Source organism: Neodiprion lecontei, chromosome 7 (assembly GCF_021901455.1).
Source record: "Neodiprion lecontei isolate iyNeoLeco1 chromosome 7, iyNeoLeco1.1, whole genome shotgun sequence".
NCBI classification, from domain to species: Eukaryota; Metazoa; Arthropoda; class Insecta; order Hymenoptera; family Diprionidae; genus Neodiprion; species Neodiprion lecontei.
Window position 1 is genome coordinate 746,570 of NC_060266.1, and position 21,969 is coordinate 768,538.

Genomic DNA, 21,969 nt, shown 5'->3' on the forward strand with positions numbered 1-21,969 from the left:
GAGGAGCCCTCGAGCCGCCACTCCCCGCTCGGCTGGTCCGCGTCGCCACCTCCCACCTTCCGACCCCCACCGCCGGGAACCGACCTCCCCTACCGCCGCCGCTATTCACCCCTGTCCCGGCTGCAGGGGCGCCTCGCCGGGCTACACCCTCGTCCCGGGGGTTTCCTAATTCCCTCTTCATCCTCAGCGGCGACGGGGCGGGGTGGATTAGCCGGTTTGACGCGATTTCGGTACATGTGCCTGTATCTTGGCCCGTCCGGGGTTGCCTCTGGTTCTCTTACGTCGTCGCTCCCGAGGAGACGGCGTTATCGCCGAGATATACCCGAGGGAGGTGAAGGATGTAAGATCGACGTCGGACGTTTCATTCATACCTAAAATCGTTATCGGATAAGCGGCGCAGCGGAGAAGGAGATTAATCGCACTTATCGCCGTACACGGACACGTGCTTTCCGACTCCCACTTCGTTAGGTTCGTCGTGTCTCGTGATCGCGGAGTTGAAACAGGCCACCGCATTGATTGTACTTGTACGGCGGTGAAATCGCCGCGTTCGTCTATAATGGAAAATAACTATAGATACCAGGTGGTAGGTTGTATTTTTCAGCGATATGCCCGGGGTTCGGGAAACTTGCGTTTCTACCTTGAGCGGCTTCCTCCCCGCTCGAGGATTTCAACCTGTTTCCCCTTACCGCCCCTCTTCTGTCTGGCGCTCGCCGCCCCCCGACGACGACGCCATCGCCGCATCCACCCCTCCGTCGCGTCGACGGAAATCGATTCAAAGAGCTGTTTTGGCACAAGGCGACATTTTTATAGACAATGGATGGGTGTTTAATTAAGGGCTGCCGCCTACCCTTTCCTCATCCCCACCCCGCACCCTTATACGTATACATACGTTTCGCGATGCGATTTTCGCAAGCCGTGTCGAGGATGATACGCGATTCGCGGAATACGAACAAGTTTCGCAACCGCGGATGCCACGGGGGCTCCTGTTGGAATATTGCACAACGTGTGTGCGTGTGTGTGTATGTGTGTGCGGGTGTGTGTGTGTGTGCTCGAGGCCCGCGGTGCCGATATCGTATATATTTCCATTATTTGGCCGCGTGCATGCGCGAGAAGCTAAAGGTGAATGACGCCTCTTACTCATGCTGGCCCCGTCGCGTCGTCGCCCGTCGACGTCGTTCGACAGAGCAACCGCCATCCGCCATCCGCCGTATCACACCGTCCACCTTTGAGCACCGCCGCGCGACCGAACACAATGATGCAAGTCGTTATTAACTCCTCGTGCGAGGCCTTTGTCCAACGGATTTAAGAATTTGAAATTCTAACTCCGCGCGCGGCCGGTTTCTGAATTCGTTCCGTCTCATTTCGCAGTAAGATTAGCTGGGGTGACTGTCAATAGATTCGCGGTAAAACGGTTCGTCCGACTTATCGCAACCGTACGACATCGGTGCAGTTATAGGTCGACGATGGCCAACCTCGCCACGCCTCGTCGTTTCTGTGACACCGCTCTCTGGTTGCCCCCCCCAGCACGCCATTCGCTATTCTAATGTCCAAATCGTTTTACATTACCATTCGTTGAATCGCGGGCGACGATCCTCCTTCCGCCGAGTCCTTCCTCGATCGACGCCAAACTATAACTCGAGACGACGGACTCCGTTCGTCTTCCGCCGCTTTTAAGTTACATTGCACCCTCGTCGATGATAAGACGCGCCCTCCAACGACGCAAACAATGCATTCCACACCCATGTCCCCGAGATACATCCTTCCCCGGTCCTTTTCTCGTTTCGATTTTTTGCACACAATGCCGCAGATGCGGGTACGACGACGAACTTAATTATTATAGGTACCCACCAGACTTGACTAGATAATATCGCTTTAGAAAAGCCATCGACGAGCTGTTGTGGACTGTTTATTATGCCGCATTATTTCGGGCTGACCGTCTGCGTATTACAGCGTATAATGAGCCGTGTCAAGTCCCTGGAATTTCGACGGTCAGTCGGTCAGCCGGTCGCCCGAATCATTGTCATATATCAATAAATGTTCTTCGTGAGGCATAATCCTTCCCACCATTCCATATTTACAACCTCACGAGTTCGCAGCGTAGCCGGCATGTATAGGTATAGGTTATACCTATAGCCTGCGATCCTTCCTGCCTTCGTAAGACCGATCTTATTCGGGAACCGCGTCGGACTTTACTTTTCATCGGAAAAAAGGAGGAAGAGGAAGAACTAGGTTCGGTTCTATCCGTTCACCGCGCGCAGCTGCTGCTGGCGTAAATAAGAAAATCACCCTATATCGCGTTTCTATCGATTCGGAGAAACATATAATAACGACCGAGAGATCGCAGCGAGGCAAAAAGCGAGCGGACACACTCGAGATGACGGGGACCCGGTCCAACGCTGTAATAGTTAATTAGGTCCGCGCGAGCGAACCACCGAGGAATTTTTCCTCGCTTCGTATCGCCCAAAGGACGACCCGGCCACGATCGTGTTCTCTGCCACGGACTGTTTTGCGTCGACGTCGAATTGCGGTCTCCACCGACCGCTGCCGCTGCGCCGTGCAGCCTACTGCGGTCGTATAGCCCCTATCCTATACGCTCTCCGTCAGTTGATATCTCTTTCTCTCTCTCTCTTTCTCTTTCTCTCTGTCGTCGTCACCATCTCCGTCTTCGTCTCCCTCATGGTCGTTCGACGATGCAAAGGCGACTGCGGTCACCGATCGTAACAATAGCCGTTGATAATTATCCCGAGATTAGGGCGTATCGGAGTCGAACGATGTATACCTTGTGCTTACCGCCGGTACCGGCTTTTAGTTTACAGAAAATTGCGCGACGGTTACGACCGAGATCGCGATATATTATACGTCCGCGTGTAACAAATAAAGACCCCGTATTCAGACGTGACTAACGATCAAAAAAGAAGCGAAGTCGAGAATGCGAAACCGGGAGAAAATTTCACCGAATTGGCGGTATAATCGGCAGATTTTCATCACAGCCGCGAGTGGACGACGGCACGTTTTTTGAATTTTTTTTTTAAATTTTTTTACTTCACCTGCAGCGACGGTTCTTCAAACAACCGTGCCAATAATGCCCATATTGCATTGGCGTGAAGTGAAATCGGCATCGATATAACGCAGCGGAATATAAATTGACGAAATAAATCGATTCGGACGACTGCGTACTTACATGCCGAACCGATTGCCTAGTACGATCATTTTCCTTCCGACCCTCCGCTCCTCTGTACCTAAATATATAAGGAACGAGCCCATAGACAATGGCTCGACACGGTATAAAGTACAATTAAGAGAAACGATCTCTGACCGTCGCGTCGGGTTCCGCCTCTCACGCATCCGCATTGTGCCCGGCAAGAAGAGGCCTGCCTACCCGCAGCCTAGCTCCGTATCTCGAGACGCCGCTGCAGTCTCGCGTCAAGTGCCGATGGGTGGTGGGCTGCTCACATCCTCCTCCTGCCATGCCTACTCGTCGCTCGTTGATCGGTTTCTACCCGGCCCGGATTCGTCATGTTCTCCAGTCATACAACCATTTTGGCTTACCGTCTTCCGGGTGCATCCGCGGAGCCGAGGATCGTGCCTTCGTCGCCTTTCGCGTACGCGGAAGGTTATTATCGTAGGTATGTAGTATCATAGGTCGAGCGGTGCGAAGAAACAACCATTTTCCGGAACCGTAGTTGCTCACAGGGACAAATCCATCCTCGCCTTCGGGTTTAGTCCCGTTTTAGGATACGCCGTATCCGAATGGCATAACCGATATGCATATACCTATACGTACCCGTGCGGTTTCTCCGTCTACGTATCGATCCAAGGCTAAAACAATTATATCTGTCCGCCGAATCGGGGGAGACGCAGCAGCAGCGGCAGCGATTTGCCGCGCGTCGCCGAACGTTTGATCAGCCTTGATCTACTTCGACGGTGCGCGTAACAGGCGTAGTTGGATACGACACCTACTTATCGCACGCGGTACTGCGGTAATGGGTATACGAATTTGATAGTATGTCGACGTAGCGTCTGTCCAACACCTCGCAGACCCGGTCCTCGTGTCTCCCGGATGCAGCTTTTCAGGATGAAAAAACACTCCGAAGTCAAACGTTACGACCGGCGTACCTAAAACTCTGTTCAATCGTCGGTCAGGTTTCCTCTTCGTCCGCACGTGCCCGGCGCTGCATAGCCGATTCATCCTGCAGGTCTTTTCTCTCCTGTCGAGATCAGTTTTTCGCCGGGCATGTAAGGCCGTACGGCACGGGGTAGGTGCGACAAAGGGGGAGGTGCACGTGTGCGATGGGTGGCCGAAATGATCCGCAGGAGCAGGCGGGGCGGGTGACTGGAGACGGTGGGAAAGACCGGAGGCAACGTTTTTCGAAGACTTAGCCGTTGCCATGGCGACGCTAACTAAGATGGCGGGTGCAGGAGCTGAGGAAGCGAGGAAGCGAGGAAGCGGGGGCCGGGAACCGCACGTTTGGTCTAATCAGCGGGACTGCGGCGGGAAAAACTTGAGACCCCGACGCGGACCACCCGCGGGATCCGCGGGAGATGTGGCTCCGGGTTCCCGATACCTCCTCCTTACGTATACATCCCGCACGTGCCTATCGATCCTTCGCGTCGCCGTGCACCCTGACAATTTCTCGGGGTTCACCTGTCCGTCATCCTCATCGCGCGAGTATTAGGCATCGGCCGGGCGATTCTCCGAAATCGCGTGTCCGAGGATGATCGGCGTGCATCCAGCTTCTCGGGCCTTGTTTTTCGAGGGGATGGGTCCGCAACTTTTACGCTGCCGTGCCGAGGTTCGATACTTGGATAGCCCGTGAGGTTCTACGTGCGCGAGTGGGACTTTTGTTTGTTTTGCCTCAAGGGCGGCGGAGGGCGCGATCGCGTTGCACCCGCACGCGCTGTACCCCCATGCCCCCTGCGCTTCTACGCGCTGTATAGGATATGCATGCGTCCGCGGTGTTGTACGAATGACTCACTTCTACGCTGTAAAAGCCATTACGATATAAAGATTTTACTGAGAAATTGGCATCGTAAGTATTGTCGAAAATCTACACGATATAATACCGAAAGAATTATATGCGCTTAGGCTAATCCTTACATTATAGCTTTTCGAAAGCAGTAATTGTTGCTCACCATTGTGTAGGTAGGTACTTTCGGATATATGACCCCTAGTGTTCGAAACGCATTATGTATACGGGCGCCTCGTACGTTATTAATGCCTCATCCGTCGGATATACTCGTGCATATATATATATGAATTATCGTGCGACCGTGCAATATAAATATCGACTTTCCAGGCATCGTCCATGTGGGTACCTACCTACATAAATGGTCTGTAGATACGAAGGCACGCTTTGTGTTGCGAATTAACGAACCTAATATTATTGTTGAAAGTAGACAGACACTACTGCGTGTACAATTGCCGGAGTGCGCAAAGCGACTGGCGGCAAACAAAACGATAAAAATAAGAATAAAAATACATACGGTGATGTAGGGGGGATTTGGCAAATGGGAAGTAATAAAACTGGCAAATAGTATAAAATTGCGCTTACAACGCGAAATGTAAATAAACGGGTATTTGGTCGACTGCCCGGCTAGCTTACAGCGAGAATAGCGACGCGTAACTATATAGCGTCGCTTTAATACAAGCACACTGACGCACCCGCGATTATGCCCGACATGCAATATGATTCACACCGCACGTTAGATTTTCACAATCGCGCGCAGCTTTTACGCTGGCTGGGGAAGGGAAAAAAAGAGTGAGAAAAATATCACAGAGCGGCGAAGTTGGGAATGAGGGTCGTGACGTTTTCGTATAAAAAGAGGTACCTACGCAGAATTGAGGCGGAAAGTCCGTACGTAATAAAAGTATCAACTTCTCTCTCTCTCTCTCTCTCTCTCTCTCTCTCTCACCCGAACGAAAAGATAATGCCAGGAACGACCATTTGACTCAAGCTTTCACGAGTATTTCACGAATCGTGCAATAAGAACGACGCCGTGGTATATTTGGCGAATACGTAAGCAGTTACGGGAAAAGATGAGGGAAAAAAGGTAGTACCTAACTCGACCAGTACCCACTGCCCAGCTGCGTGTGTCAATATTGAATAATTCGGTAAACGACGGCGGTGAAATCTGAAAGGCTCTACGCGTCACCGCTGTTTGCAAATTCCGTGGCGGAATGGGTATTTCTTAAAAATTGGCCATAGTTGCAGCCGCGGTGATCATTTCCCGCTATCCGTCCCCTTCTGCCGTCCTTGAGCTGCGGGAAATGAAGAATTAAGATTGCCGAAAAATTCACCGTACACTGTAAAAAATTTGCGGTGTAAACAAGCTCGGAGTTGTTGTTTAGGAATATCGGTGTCACAAACAACACCAATAAAGTGTATGAAAGACTCCGGCGATGTTGTTGTAATTAAAAATGGTGTTATCTTAACTAAATCAACACCATCTGCAGTGTTTAACTCATACTGACACCTTTTGGTGCAATTTGAATGACTAAGGTGTTGATTCAGCCTCTTCAGAAGTTAGTAAGCAAGCTCGGTGTTATTGGCTGGGAATTTCGGTGTCACGAATAACACCAATAAAGTTTATGAAATACTCCGGCAATGTTGTTGGGATTAAAAATGATGTCATCTTACGTGAATCAACACCATCTGCAGTTTTTTACTCAAACAGACAGATTTCGGTGCAATTTGAATGATCAAGGTGTTGATTTACCCTCTTCAGAAGTTAGTATATCTTCAAAATAAAAATTCTCATAGTCACAATGAGCCTCGTCTGTGGTACGAGGTATACTCACTCTCTAGATGTCGGAAATCTTCGCACATAACTTCAAAATTGTATTCAGTGATTATATCTCACCGTGCGCGAGATTACTCGGGAAAAAAATAGTCCGCCCTAACACGATAAAATTAAATAAAAACAAACAAATTACAATTCGAATTTGATCCAATAAGATTATATCAGATTATACGCATGTATGTATAAATTAGTATATATTATATGGGCAACATTTATTCGCTAATTCAAAATTTAGCACTATATGGTGTCGAAAATGACGAGTTACGTGTGTTTAACAAGCTGACCGTGAGCCAGCCCTCGATCTTCCCGTTATCACACTGCAGGTTCCAAGTTGACGGAATAAAAAAATATTAATATCCAATTCGAATTTCGAACTACAAATTCAGATTCGTGATTGATGTGTCGAAAGTCCTTGGATACCATATTACATGAAGATAATATGATTTTCTTTTATTTTGAACCACTATAATGGATCCACCATTATGAATTTGGGAATTCTGACCTTGGATTTGTTATCGGTGACCCAAAAAACCTCCGACTACTAATTTCTACCAAAATCCGAATATTTTTAGATTTTATTCCACCGTATTGGATTCGCCATTTTAGATTTTGCAAATCTGATCCCATATTCGTGATCAACGACCCCAGAAATCTCATGGTACCAATTTTCATTCAAATCCGTTGATCCATTCTCAGGATATTTTTATTTTATTTTTCGGAGATTTGTTGTTCGAATAATTCAAAAAGTACTGAACCGATCAAAGCAAAAATCTAATCAGTTCTAAGTTTTGAAAAGCCGCGTCGATTGGGACCAAAATCATTGAAATGCGGTGCCTCGTTTTTGAGATATCGTCGGATAAAAAAATTGATCCGATACGTATATACATACACACATACACACACACAGTCGTCCGTCCGAAAGCGGTCGGAGATGATTCTCTGGATCTTGAAACGTCAAGATTTAGTGAACACCTAACTTTTCATTTTCGGGGTGATGACAATAATTTCCTTTTTTCTCCGAAAATGGAGAAACGGGAAGTTAAAAAGCACCAAATAGTGTTGCTTCCAAACCGAAATGCAGTCTATAGAAGTTTTATAGAAGTTCACACCGTCGATTGTTTATAATGTGTTGGTTTGACGGCGATGGTGTCAACCTCAAAATCCAAGTCTGTCACAGAATTGCGTGTACACCGACACAGTGTTGCATTGACACCGATATAATGTTGAATTGACACCGATGGTGTCAATCTGATGTCGAAAGCTCTTACGCGTACAAGTTTTAACATGCCGCAAGTCCTTAGCCCGCAGTCAGAGAAGCTCAGTTTCCTCCACGCGCGCTTACAAGCAGTCGCTTCGCATTTCAGGTAAAACGTGTTGTCTGCCTCGTGTATGGTTCTAATTATGTCGGAATCAGATTTTGTTAATGTTTTTACCGCGACTTTGCTTAATATGGATGGCCCTGAAATGGTAAATGTGTTGATTGATAGTGCGCAGCAAGCAGCAAATGTGCAGGATGCACCGGATAGTGGTGACATTGTTACCGGGACATCTTTCCAGTTGCGAAAGGGACGATACAACGGGGAGACTAAATGGATAAAAGTGCTCACTCCCAATGGCAAGCCCTTGGAATAGAATGATTTTATTATTACAGGTAAGTGTTAATAAATAATATTTTCCAATAAATCGTTAAATGCTATTTTCTGTTCATCTAACACTATTTGGTGTTCTTTGAATAGTATCTAGGGTTCTTTCAACGCTATATGGTGTTATTTTAAACCATTTGGTGCTGACTTGTATAATTGAGTACCAACCAAGCATTATCATTTCATTCCGCGTACTGAATTACCAAAACGCTCGATGTACACTAACCTATCTCCATTTGGTGAATTTATTGGAAATAAATTATTAAATTGGAATAAAATACTGCCACATTCTAGTCGGCATTGGCTTTGAAAAGAATTTTGAATTAACATATTTTATCTATATATAAGTGAAACTTTAGCCCGATATTTTTTACAGGACCATATACAGTAGCGAATTGTTTATGTGTTAATAAAACTATCTAGCATTTACTGATTTGAATTTCAGAAAATATTCTATGACCCTGAAGGCCGGTCAGGTTACATCTCCTGGAGACTGCGCACCCTCAATAGACGTCGTCAGGTGCCAAGTAAAGAAGTTAAAATTGAGCAGAAAGAAAACGTTCGACCCCCAAAAATGTGTACCCTCACAATGAGGAAAGTGCGCAAGGACAGTTGATCTTCCTCCGCAATGCCTGTCCTAAGACACAAAAGAAAGAAATTTTATTGGCACAGGCGGAGGCAAATTTGATAGGTATGACAATTTTATAGCTGAATTTTTGTTAGCGAGAAGCGATTTTCAATTTAATCCATCCGATAGAATATACGTGGTTAAAAAAGTAGTTTCTGGATTTCTTTATAAAGTCGGATTTTCAATTGCAACCCATATTGATGAACAGACGGATCTACCCGTATTTCAGGTCATCACTCATATCTTTGTACATCGCAATGTACCATTCGTTATTTGTACCAAATGTAAAACAAAATATTTTAGTGACGAGTACCATGCTTTTGTAGTCGAACCCAAAATTATAAAGACCTATAGTTTAATCGATCTCAATCTGTTGGATCATAAGTATGCCTATGAATTTCATCAAAGTTATCACAAAACTATTACGTTCGTAATGCCGAAATGTCATATTTTTTAAACGTACCTATATGCTACTATTTTCATCATTATCATAATTATAATCTATATGTATATTGTACTATTAGTTTTTACGCCGTTTCGTGTCACTCAATTCATATGTTCATATAAATGCATACGGTATTGAAAAGTTCCTATCCCGCAGAACGGAAAGTACAAACAATAATGATTAATTATTATTTAGCCAATTTGTTGTTAAAGAGAAAATAAGTTTTGTACTTTTGATATCAAATATATAATATGTAAGATTATTCTAAGGTTCATGTGGTTATATATATTATATATGTATAAGCAAAAATAAGTTTATATATGTATATATTTGAAAGCACATGTAAGGTGTTTACCTATGTAATAGAAATTATATATTGACTTGGATTATCTTATGAATCACTGTATTTTATTTTTGAACCCTACCTCATGTGTCATATATGCATATACCTATATTCATATAAGCAAAAATAGTCGGTTTGCCAATTCTCTGGTGTTATTACCATGGTGTCAATTTTTTGGAGTTGTTCTCAGGGTGTAAGTTCTATAGTGCTATATTGCGGATGTCAATTTTCTGGTGTTATCAACTGGGTGTCAGTTTTTTGGTGTTATTGCCAGGGTGTTAATCCGCTGGTGTTCATTCGCAAGGTGCTTATTCAGCGGTGCGGATTCTTATGGTGTCCATTTCGATGTTGTTATTTCGCAGGGTTCAAATTCCTTGGTGCTGATTTTTATGGTGTCATAATTGTCTGGGCGTCAATACTCTGGTGTTATTCTGAAGGTGTCAGGTTTCGGGTGTTACTGCAATCGGTGTTACTTCGGAACACCAAACTTTTAACACCGTCTGTTAACACCAAGCATGCACACCAACGGAGTGGACTTTTCGGGACTACGCGTGGTGTTAAAATGGTGTTGATTTTGACACCAAATTTTTTACAGTGTACCATGCGGCGTCGTTAGGCCGCACGCAGACCGAAGAGTTAGTACGGACCCTTATCTCCTCACCGGGTTGTTTAATCGTCGCGATGTCGTTTCTCGTTTCCCCTCCCGAGATTTCGGCGGGAGGGGGAGGGGCTGCAGAATTCTCTTCAAGTCTTCAGCGCCGCGCCGCTCGCAGGGGGGCGCGGATCACGTTACCCTGAGGCATAAGAAGATCCTTACTTTTTCCTCGCTGCAGCATCCGAGTCAATGCCGCAGTGCACCGCGATACACTAACCCGCATAAGCATGACGTGAATGCATCGCATCGTAACAGCTGATATCCATGCTCCTCGTCAGTCCGCATTTCTTTCGAGCTCATTGTCAGAGGAGATTAGGGCCGATCGTCCAACCGGCTGGTTCGGCACTGCCACGCACGCACGGTACGAGGCAGCCAGAGTCGGCGTCTATCGGCCGGTGGATTAGCCGAGGGCAGTCGAGGCCGTGCACTTACGAGGGCTCACCGCATGTAGGTATACGTACGTGCCTCTCGGCCGTCAAGTCTGGATGCCGTTGCAGCCCCGGGAAACGCACTTTATACAATATCGTCTTTGGGGTCTCGTTTCGCTGGCCGCATTCCCACGCGCCTTCTCGGCTCGCCCGGGAGAGATTACACGGATCCAGGCGTGCAACACGCGTGCGTCGCCAACTCAAAAATCACGGCTTACCACGGCCGGCGTGGATGCACCGCTCGTTCGCTACGGGACGATTCCGACGCGTAGGGCTTAAAGCGGCAGAAGTTCGTCGCAGGAGATTCCCGGCGAGCCGAGAGAGAGAGAGAGAGGGAGGGAGAGAGAGAGAGAAAGAGAGAGAGAGAGAGAGAGAGAGGAGCATAAGTAGGCACGGCACTGATCCTAAACCGGACACCGACCGTCACCGGCGGCTGCTCGCCTTATCTCCGTTCTCTGCAACCCGTATCCGCTTAACTCGGGTTCTCCGGGTCCTCCGGGTCCTACGAGTCCTGCGGTGTAATTATGCAGGAATTCTTTCGATGCCGGGGACAGGGGAATGGGAGAATCGGGCTTACTACGTGATTCCCTGCATATGCATGCGGCGGAAGACCCGGGCTTTATATTTCACCATTAACAGCTGCGTCTGATGATACAACCGCGCGCCGAGCTGGCGTACGCGCATGAGCCTTGAGTATAGTATGCTCGACGGTCCTAGTCGCACGACTCTGACAGTCCAATCGGGAACTTGAAGTACATCCGATATTCACGAGCCGCGTCGAGGAGATTTTTGCAGTCTCGTCTGTCGAGGTGTTGAAGAGCGACGAGTATTAGCGGAGAACCTTTCGGTTGCCGAATTGGAAACTGATTTTAATTCTCGACGTCACGTTGTACGAAAGAACCGTGCAGTCCATTATGCGTTGTATAATAGCGAGAACGAGGTCTGTGCCCCTTTGATGGCTGAAAATCGAACGGCTTTTGGCACGTTCCGAAATTGGCAACTACATCTGTCACGGCTAGACGAGCTAGTACGGAGCGATTTTCCTGCGACGGCGATATCGGGCCAAATACCGTCGCTCGTATCCCTCCGTAATTGCACAAGCGATCGCGTACGCTCATATTAGGCAATCGCTTATTGAGCTCCGACTCCAGACGCAGCCCGCGGCGTTGACCAACGACTGATTTCTCTCTTCGCCACGCAGACTTGATGCACGCTGCAACGCTGACGGACGACTGACAGCCGGTGAGCCGCGCCGATGGCCTCCGACTTCCCCCTCCTCGGACCCGGACGAGTGGCAACAACGGCGAAGAGAGCTGAGAGACGGATGAAGGGAGGTGGTGAGTGTCTTTGGCGTAATTTAAATAACCCAGGTATTGCTCAGCTTTGAACTTTGTGATCCCCTGGTAAAGAACTGTCGCGTCGCCTACTCCGAGGAAGTTTCGCAGTCCTCGGTATGGACAATTGTTCCCCGATCCTCTCGAGGACGGCTATCTCCAGAGCTCGGCCGGGCACCCTCGAGTTGCGACGGTTAAAATAAATAAAATTAACTACCTTTTAGAAATGTAAAATGAAAATTAGTTGCGCCCAGGAATGAGATAAGCGGGCAGAGCGGCGCGGCGAACGGCCGGGTGTACGAGCACAGCCTCGCTTCATCCTGCATTTAAAATGCGATCCGTAGATCTCTCGGATATCTCGATCCCGCTCTCGCCCCGGGAGTAGAGACGACGGGATGCTGCGTCAGAGGAGAGTTCTCGGTATTACTCGACAGAAGATTACACTTTGTAACTCTGCCCTCGGCTAACGCCTGCTCTCCTGGCGCAAACTCACTCTCATCCTAGGAGCGCGCGGTGCACAACGCCAATGCCAGTCAAGTTCACCTAGTTATAACTGTCTACGCACCTAAATGGTACACGGGCAGGGTACGGGCCACCATTGTTGGCGACAAACACAAACGCGAAGTCGAGGAACGTGACTGCGGGGAATCGTTCTTATCATTTTAGTTGTTTCGTTTTTAGTGTCGAACCGTACAAAGACGACTGCGCGCAGCACCGAGGTATAACAACGCTCCATTCTTCTCGTAGCAGGTAGCCAAACGTGCGTGTTCCGCCGCCGCATTGTGACGTCACTCCCGTACGGACGTAGGTATATACTCACCCACCCACCCCACCTACTCAGCTTATCCGTTCCTCCGCCCGTCCGTCCGTCTGTCCGTCCGTTTCTCCTTGCGTTAATAAATCAGCCCGTCTCCCGTACGCCGCAGATAACTCGGCGGTATTTCCTCCATGCATGCAGAGATCCGCGTAGGCGGGAGCTTCGCCAAAACATAAAACGTGACCCCTTCTCTCTCTCTCTCTCTCCCTTTCTGTATCCCTCTAATACCAGTGCATTGGTCGAATTACTTTCGGGGGTCCTCTTGACCCAACCTTCTACTTCGGTTGGAGTAACCTCGTCAATTGTTGCGCGGACACATTTATCACAGATCCATTTACCACAAATACATATATTTTAACGTTCTACGTATCCGGTAATTTCTGTCTAACCAAAGACTAAACTTATTATAGACTGACTCGGAGATAATACAAGAAGGTAGAACTTACGCGAAACCGATGTGCGTTTTTTCCCCCATGGTCGGCTCCCTGGCTGTTCCGGGGCCCTTTCGAAAGTTCGCCAACTGTCACGGATATGAAAAGTGAAAAAAAGTATAAAAGGAAAAAAATAAAAAATAACGGATGCCCAATGCGTATCTATCAACGTTGCCCTCCGATTTCACCCGGGCATGCAGGCGGACGCGGAGGCTGGCCGGCGTCGCCCCTCGAGACCGCTTTGTGGATCTGCTCATAATTTATTGGGAGCTGCCTGCCAGACCAAACCGTAACAACGCTGCGCTACGTTGCGTCGCGTTACGTCGCGTCGCGTTGCGCTGCGTCACCGAGCCGGCCCAACCTTCCTACCAGCTTCCTACCTACCTACCTACCGACCAAGTCGAGGGATTGTTCTGCAAACTTGTTCACCGATAAGCGCCGAGATATATGGACCTCGTTATGTCGCTCCGTCCGTTCTATTACTTACACTCATCCTTTCGCGGACCCTCAATCAGAGCGGCTTAAACTTACTATGCTTCAGCCCGCCCCGCCGTGTATACCACACACGTTATACATACCTATATAATCATACGCACCGTGCTAGTGTGTTAGTTACCACGTATCGTACGCGTACGTGCAATCGGTTCATTCTTGCGATGACCGTGTACGATCCTGCAGCAGAGATAACCATTGGAAATTCAGTCGCTAAAGGGTATTCTTGCTATAAGGAGTCTCCCAAATATAACGATATCGCATAGATAGGGTACCCGAAGTAGGCGTTATGCATGTACGGATGGATGACATGGTTTGCATCGATTTATTTCAGGCTGACGATGACGCACACGCTCCTTGCTTCTTGCGAGCAATTTCACTCGCGTATCTGGAATACAGTACCTATTCTCTACCGTTAAAATCTAATATTTCCATTTCCATCGAGCCTGATCCGGCAGATTATGAAGTGAAATTCGTAGGTCGCTTTGCGCCTGTACGACCACGCGACGCAACCGGGCATACACGAGATCGTTTCAATCTCTGCCGGGTTGAAACGGCATCTGTGGGGGGCAAGTTGAACCACGCGGCGTAGTTATGCAACACCGAAGTTCTAGAATTCCAGCCTGCAGGCCATACCGGCGTGGCGAATGGTCGACGGTGATACGGGTGCGTCCGTAACTATTGCTAACTTCTCGTTCTGCCGTTTATTATCAAGGAATAGTAAATTTCCCTCGAAATCGTTGTACGATTTACGCTGCCGTCAATGTGAGTGAATTGTGGCCAACGATTATTACTGTGTATCATGCGTTACTTAGACGTCTCTTTGTTAGTATGCCATTGATTTCTCGCACGTTATCGTAGTACTAACCTAACCCGGATCGGGATCTAACCTTGAATTAAGGAAAAAAAAAAATAAAGAAAGACACGGAATGCAGCTCCTCGGTCGCGAGGAGAAACTCCGTTCACCTCACTAGGGATCGTAAACATTTTAACATCTATTTTTTTTATTCTCTTCGTTTACAGAGAACTTCCCAACGACTCGAACCGTGAGATAAGTGCGGTATTTTTGAAGAAGCATGTTATGCAGGCTGTGAAAAAATTATTCGGAGCTGTTGGGGCCAAGTCGCAAGTAGATATACTCAAGTACAACGTCAGCGACCGCAGATTCGTCCTTCGCTGTCAATCCGACAGCTACGTTAGACTGAGAGCCGCTTTAACGTTGGCCAGTGACTACGAAGGGGAGCCTTGCGTTTATACCGTTCATAAAGCGTCTGCGAATCTTCTATCTCTAGCTGCCGATAGCAGGACTTTTGTTCATTAAGTAAATTTGGTAGTATTGTTCAGTTTTTTCAAGTCATAGATTTAAGGTTAAATCAATCGTCGTTTAGTCATGTCGATTGTTAGAAAAGAGGGTAAGGACACAATAATATTTGCCTCCAAAGAGGATCACGCCTCTCCCAGTAAAGTGAATCTTCCCGAACCCGAGCCAAGTCCCGGTTTGATACTGGCCAACGGAGAAATAAACTGGAACTGTCCGTGCCTCGGTGGAATGGCGACTGGCCCTTGTGGTCTTGAATTCAGAGAGGCGTTCTCTTGCTTTCACTACTCCGCCGCAGAGCCAAAGGGCTCGGATTGCTACGACGCTTTCAAAACCATGCAGACTTGCATGTCCGAGTATCCTGCGCTGTACGGAAACAAGGAAGCCGACCTCGACGATCTTGGTCAGGCTGAGAGTCAGGCGGTAGTTAGCAAAGACTCTGAAGATCCGATAAAGGACAGTAGAGAAAGCAAGAGCGATGAGAATGGGATCGAAGCGAGCAGTGGTAGTAAAAACGAGATGCAACACTCGGTAGGGTCCAAATGAGAGATGTATTTACATATTATTGACAACGTTAGATATTGTTACTTTATGTACTGCCAATTTAGTAATTCCTTCGTTAAACAATCGGCTGTTGGTCGATATATCTTCGAGGCATGTGGATCAAACAGTTGTACAAAATTTCATCTTGCCGTCGATAGATATCGAAGCTTAACCAATAGATTAGAATATCGGCAATGTTTTGTATCCCTGGTGTAGAAAGCGGTAGAATATTATCGTAGAGGAACAGTAAACTCTTTTCACTTACTACCAGTTGTAATCGTTCGAAAGCATATGGTGTGCCGAATTTCAATAGTTGTATCTATCATTCTTACGTGCATTTTTGTAACACGCACAGTTGTCTGTTGCGTGAAATTGCGATCATTTCTTTTCTTCTATGGTACTGCTATGTCACGAATAAACGAAAAATGGAGCGCTGCATCTGTTACATTTCCCAACGAACGCTGCTATTCATGTGTAATTGTGTGATTCCTGTTTATGCATATACGAGTAAACCGTGAGAGTAACATTTTGTTTCAAATGTAGAATAAACGAAGAGCAGGGGGGCCGATTCGTTACAACGCTCCAAGTCCCGTTAACGCCGTTTGAATTTGGCGCCGGATTCGGTTAGGTAGAAAGTAGTTGACGGTTCTGCCGTCGTTGGCGTTGACGCAGCGTGTGGCGGCCATGTGACGTCAAATTATCCCCCTAACAAGTTTACCGAGCACGTCGGAATCAACGAAGTTCCCCGTCCCGTATTTTCCTACCAGGATCGTTGGTTAGTGAGGGCCGAAACAGTGACGTGGTTAAAGCGTGTTATTTATACCGCATCGGTGTGATTACCTGAGCACGTTGAGTAGGATACGCGTGTGCATTCCTTGGCAGTGTCTAAGAGTGTCGGGTATTCTACGTGGGCGCTCAGTTTTTTGGCATGCGCCAGGTCGATGAAATGGAGTCTAACAATAAGCGAACCAAGCCGAAGGAAAAGCGACGGTGAGTCCTTGCACAAGTTTCTGTTCAATCAATGCCCGCTTTTTCGACGAGTCGATCTTTTTCCATCTCACGATTCTTCGCACCTGCGACACATGATGCAACGATGCGAACACCGTGTGCGTGGAGGAGCAAGCACACACCTCACTCTCCATCCATCCATCCATCTCTCTCTCTTTATCTCTCTATCTCTCTCTTGTCTCCCTTCTGCTGATCGTAATTCTTCGCGAGTGCGTACTGCGTGTAACCGAGAATTTCTCGGGCACGATTACACGTATAAACGTGATTGTGTACTATCCAACTCGCGTGATATCCCCGTCCCTTTAATTTTTTACGACTTTGGCCTGGGCACGGCGACCGTTGCGCGGGGCGATGTTTTCCGTCCGATTCGTACCCACCTTCGGTAACCTGAATAATAATTTCCCAAAAACTTTCATCTTAAAAGCACGCATACGCGTTATCGTGACAGCACACCCGCGCCTGCCGTTCGACCGTGTAACGTTGACCTCCGCTCTGACTCTGCGAATTTTTGCAGTGGGTTTCGATTCTGAAAACTCATAAAAAATCCTATCTGTAAGGAGAAAAAATACGGATTCCATTGTTACCGATGCCGTCGGGCAGTGTGAAGGGAGGGCCGAGTTGTAATTTTATCTGTCCAACAAATCTAGCCACTCGTTAGGTACTCGCGTATAATTTCATTGTTTTTTTTTTCTAATCCGTAAATATATCCCTATTGTCACCTCCGTATAGTTGAGAAGTCCGAGAACAGAGATACTCGAGGCTAAAAATATCTGTCGTCCTTACCTCTTGCAGCTCAGACATAGAGATCGGTATGTAGAAAGTGCTTGTTGATTCTTAATAATATACCTGTATAACGGGGGATTCGTTGTTTGTCGAAATGGCGCTCACAGACGATCATCCAACATCGAGCACGTATGCATGTACGTATCTACCTGGGCGAAATTCTTTCGAAATCTCACGCTCACACATGCATCGCCGATGTTCCTGCGGGAAAGCGTGTAGATTAAGATAATGAAGCAAGCGAGCGAGCGAGCAGCTGGGTAACGATGACTCGATAATTTCGTACCGCACGTGCAACGCGTGTACCTTATGCGATGTATTAAAGAGGAGGGCGCTATCCGTTTCTCTACAATCGCTTTCGTCAATTAGTCGAACGAATTAACTATTTACCAGGGATCAACAACAGCGCATGGAAGTCGTTAAACAACGATTGCGGTCGGTCAACTATCGTCGCTATAAGTCAGGGAGCGCACTTTGTCACCGAAAGCGGCGGAGGCGCAGATCGACGTTCTTTCATACGCTAACGATCGGGATCGATTATTTTGTGTAATTCCTCGAACAACCACACCCTCCTTGACATCCTCAATGCCTCGTTATGGAAATTAAATTATCCATCATCACCGAACTCCGTTTTCTTTTTTTTCTTCATTTCGTTACCTTTTCGATTATAATGTCGTAACGCGGTTGCGTTGGATTACATTGCGTTGCGTCGCGTCGCCTTGCCTTTGCCTTGCGGTCGCCGTTGCTTCCCCGGCGACTACTCGCCGATGTGGAATATTTCCACTGCCGTAGGTCGAGCAGCCGTTAGCTGCTGTTAGATTTGAGGAGGCCTCGAGTATTACGACTCGGTTATGCACGCCAAGCGACCAACTACCCTGCGTCACAAATGCCTCCGCGTTGCGTTGCCCTTACTGACTCGAGATACATGCCTCGGGAATAATAATCCCATATCGACGCCCCGAATCATTATCTATCTTCACCTGCATCACAAAATTCTCGCCTGTTTACTTCGAATACGTCTCAACGATGCGCGGGGTGCATGATTTAATGACCGGCTATTATTTAAACATTAGTCTGGCCGCATACTAGAACGACAAACTTTCCGCATTCCACTTCGATTTGAAAAATCACTGTCGTCCGCGGATCCTGAAACTCGTCATTTTCTTATTCCGCGCTAACACAGCTTGGCGTCGCATTCGTATCCGCCTCTCGCGCTGCGTCCGCTTTTGCATAAAAATAATCCCAAATACATAATCCTGCAAATCGCCATTATTAATACCATGGTAATTCGATGCTCCGGCGGTATAAGCTGCGTTGTAAAGCATCCAGGTCACGTCGCTACCGCGGGATTTACGTCAGAGTTTGGACACAGACGCTGGCCGTTGTTTTGCGAAAGGAAACGCACAAGCCGCGAGTACAACAGACGGATCTTTAGACTGTGTTTTCTTCCATCCGGAAAGGAAGGAACGAAACTTTCGGCTGTTGACTAACCAATCCGTTATGTATTCACAAACGTCCGAATCACCTTTGATTCTGATGAGTTTCATCGAGCCTCGAAAATTGGAAACTCCAATGAGTTTGCTCAAAATCGTACACCCTGACAATAGTTCGCTCTGACGAAACTAGCCCTTTGCCCGAAAAGCCTCTTTGTTTGTTTTTTTTTTTCTCCAGTTTTCCCCGTTTGTTTATTCTCTACTTGTTCCTCGCCCTCGTGACGTCAATGAAGCCGAGTGCTGCACCTTATCTTCCCCTCCCGCTTCGTATCTTCTTCCTTTTCTTCATACACGAGATGGAATTGAGGGGCTGGACTACTCCTCACCGCCGGGTTTCGAAGAAAAACCGCGTTCGCTCTCCGCATGTACTTTACACTTTATCGCCTCCCTTTGTCTTCCATTTGCTAATAACGTGCCCCGATGCCGTGGAGCTGTAAAAGCGCAATAACGCGTTCGCCTGGTCTTTTCAGTATCGGTTTCTCGCATAGTCTTCGATCCGATTGAATTCTGCCGGTCAGCTCCCTAATTTCGACAGAGTGGCGATACGGCGCAGCGCTTCGCTGTAATGGAAAAGGATGTGTTGCGTGTGTTCGCTTGATTCACCTAACGGTAATTACCGTATTGGGTATGCAATAAAAATATTTTCAAAATTTCGACCGTACTACGAGAATAGCTTTCGCTTCATTGGCGAGCGATTAGGGTGCGTGTGTATTTTCGATCGAGACGTCATGACGAAATCGCGTCTTACCGTATTTAACACCCTTGACCTAGGGCAATGTATTCTTTATTTCTCATATAATCGGCAGGACAAAGTTCGCCTTCGTTTCGTTCTGGCGTCCTTAAGTATAGGTGATGCGATCTAAGCAAACCCTGATAACAATGAATATGTGTAATAAAACCATCCACGACAACTGTACTATTCACCGCGTGACTAGCTAGCAATAAGTCGTTTTTGCCCGTAGGCCGAAGCGTGAATATGCACTTATTTGCACCAGGGTCTCTGATATATGCATGTTGTTGTTTCCCTCGCTGGTGCTGATTGGAGTTTAGTTTCTACTGCGATATATGTATACTTCTTTGTTGTTTACCGCTTGTTGCCTACGTCATGTATCCATGTTTCTATTACCTTTTCTTCCCCGTCCTGCTTGAATCTTGTTTACGTGTATAAAATCGTTTTCATTTTATTCCAAGTACGATGCCATTGTTGTGTGAGGATCAAGTTAGTAAGGTTACCGTAACGACGCGTGTTTGGGAAGAATCGTTACTCCGCACCCTCAAAATTGTCGGAAATTTAGTAAATCGCGACGGATATCGCGTTTTCATATTTTGCAAAACCAGCTCCTCGAAAGTCATTCTAACGTGACGGAATGATAATTTGTTTCCCTGATGTTTCGAACGTCAACGTTACACCAACTACAGTTTCATGCCACTGTCGCGCTTGTTGATTGCCATGTGAAATAAGAACGTGTATAAACGTGCTTCAGAGGAGCGGTGTGGAAGGAAGAGGAAGGCAATAATATTTTGCGATTATTTGGATTACGTGACTTCTGTGGTGCAGTTTATCGTACACGCGATTGTCATCGTTTTTTGCTTCTCTACGGCACTGTAATTATTAGAGCAACCAGAGACTCGACCTGTTACATCATCTTATCGACCGCAAGATATGCGAACGTACCGTATATACCTCTAGTTTTTTCGAGAATCTGAAAAATGATAATATCATTTGTATTACAGTGCACTCTCAATAGTGCCGCTGCGGCACTAGAGGGGGAAACTTTACTCTTGAGAACTATGGAGAGAGTGATTCTATTGAGAGCATTGTATTTCGCGATAATATGCAAAATTTTTCCTACGATCATTCGAGGCGTCGCGAGTTGAAATTATCTTGTTCATTTCATTAGCCTCTCCTATCGTCGTGCAGGACAGTTGACAAAAAAGGCGCCGATGACGAAGTTCGCGTGATTCGATTCGTTCCCCTTTTCCCACACACGGCGCTTACGGACAGCGACAAAGAGACTCGAAAAGTTCGATCTGACATACGCGTTGCTGTTTTAAATGCGGTGAGCGCGATGATATGGATGCATGCAACGCGTGTACGAGCACATCTTGACGTCGCCGAGAGAAGGACAAGTCCAAGGCCACGAGACCATCGCGAAATAAATAATTCACCTAAATTTCGGAGAAGGTTTACTGCACGGCTGTTCGCGGATAATTGTTACTCCTTTTCTCTCTCTACTTATACTTCTCTCTCTGTCTCTCTCTCGCTCTCCTCGTAGTACACTGTCAAAAAAATCTGACTGAAATTTAATACACCTTCGTTGGAGGCATTTTCGCAGATGAAGTCTCTGAAAATTCAAACACAATGTTGACAATTAAAGGAGTATGTTTTAATAATCAATCCAACGTACGGTAATTGAATATTATTATGCAAGCGTACTTTGCCAAAACCTCGCAGTTACAAATTTTTTTGAACATCATTACTCTTACAATAAAACATATGCTAAGAATGTGTCCGAGACACGTGTATTTTAAGTGGGGTAATCCACCCTCTTTGGGGCACTTCCAAGAGTTGAGATAAAAATTTGAAAAATATCTCTCTCGTTGAAGATTTCACTATAGGTATGCAACAATATCCGCGATTTATTTTGCTTGCAGAGTATAAACGGCATGCGGATGTTACCAAGACACAAGTCGTATGGCCACGAGTACAATATGGCGATTGATTTATGTACACTTAGATCATGAATTAAGCCTTGGATTATCGTTACCTCGAATAGATGTAACGAGGAACTGGTATGGCCGATACAAGA

The 21,969-nt window shown here is 46.9% G+C and overlaps 3 protein-coding genes and 1 long non-coding RNA gene across 4 annotated transcripts in view; all 4 read left to right on the forward strand.

Moving 5' to 3' along the window:
* Positions 1-7,924: 7,924 nt before the first annotated feature.
* LOC124295371 lies at positions 7,925-9,010 on the forward strand. The gene is made up of 3 exons (XR_006905303.1): positions 7,925-8,165; positions 8,289-8,452; positions 8,890-9,010. It is a non-coding gene; the product is annotated as an uncharacterized LOC124295371 (long non-coding RNA).
* Positions 9,011-14,648: 5,638 nt separating this feature from the next.
* Positions 14,649-15,338, forward strand: LOC107223436 (ribonuclease P protein subunit p14). The gene is made up of 2 exons (XM_015663115.2): positions 14,649-14,842; positions 15,041-15,338. The coding sequence occupies exons 1-2, from the start codon at positions 14,820-14,822 to the stop codon at positions 15,336-15,338; spliced, it is 321 nt and encodes a 106-aa protein (XP_015518601.1). The 5' UTR covers positions 14,649-14,819.
* Positions 15,339-15,407: 69 nt separating this feature from the next.
* On the forward strand, positions 15,408-16,337 carry LOC107223435 (mitochondrial intermembrane space import and assembly protein 40-B). Its single transcript, XM_015663114.2, has one exon. It carries the CDS (start codon positions 15,408-15,410, stop codon positions 15,879-15,881), a length of 474 nt encoding a protein of 157 aa, XP_015518600.1. The 3' UTR covers positions 15,882-16,337.
* Positions 16,338-16,480: 143 nt separating this feature from the next.
* Positions 16,481-21,969, forward strand: part of LOC107223437 (hypoxia-inducible factor 1-alpha) — a 56,307-nt gene continuing 50,818 nt past the window's right edge. Inside the window, exon 1 of the mRNA XM_046745161.1 lies at positions 16,481-16,868. Coding sequence (XP_046601117.1) covers positions 16,807-16,868 — 62 coding nt within the window. The 5' untranslated portion in view covers positions 16,481-16,806. The remainder of the gene's footprint in view (positions 16,869-21,969) is intronic.

Excerpts from the sequence above, each read along its gene's own strand:
- LOC107223436 (XM_015663115.2), top strand. The coding sequence starts at position 14,820 with ATGCGTTACTTAGACGTCTCTTT. Across the intron at positions 14,843-15,040 it reads CGTTACTTAGACGTCTCTTT|AGAACTTCCCAACGACTCGA; the intron begins GTTAGTATGCCA and ends CTTCGTTTACAG.
- LOC107223435 (XM_015663114.2), top strand. The coding sequence starts at position 15,408 with ATGTCGATTGTTAGAAAAGAGGGTAAGGACACAATAATATTTGCCTCC.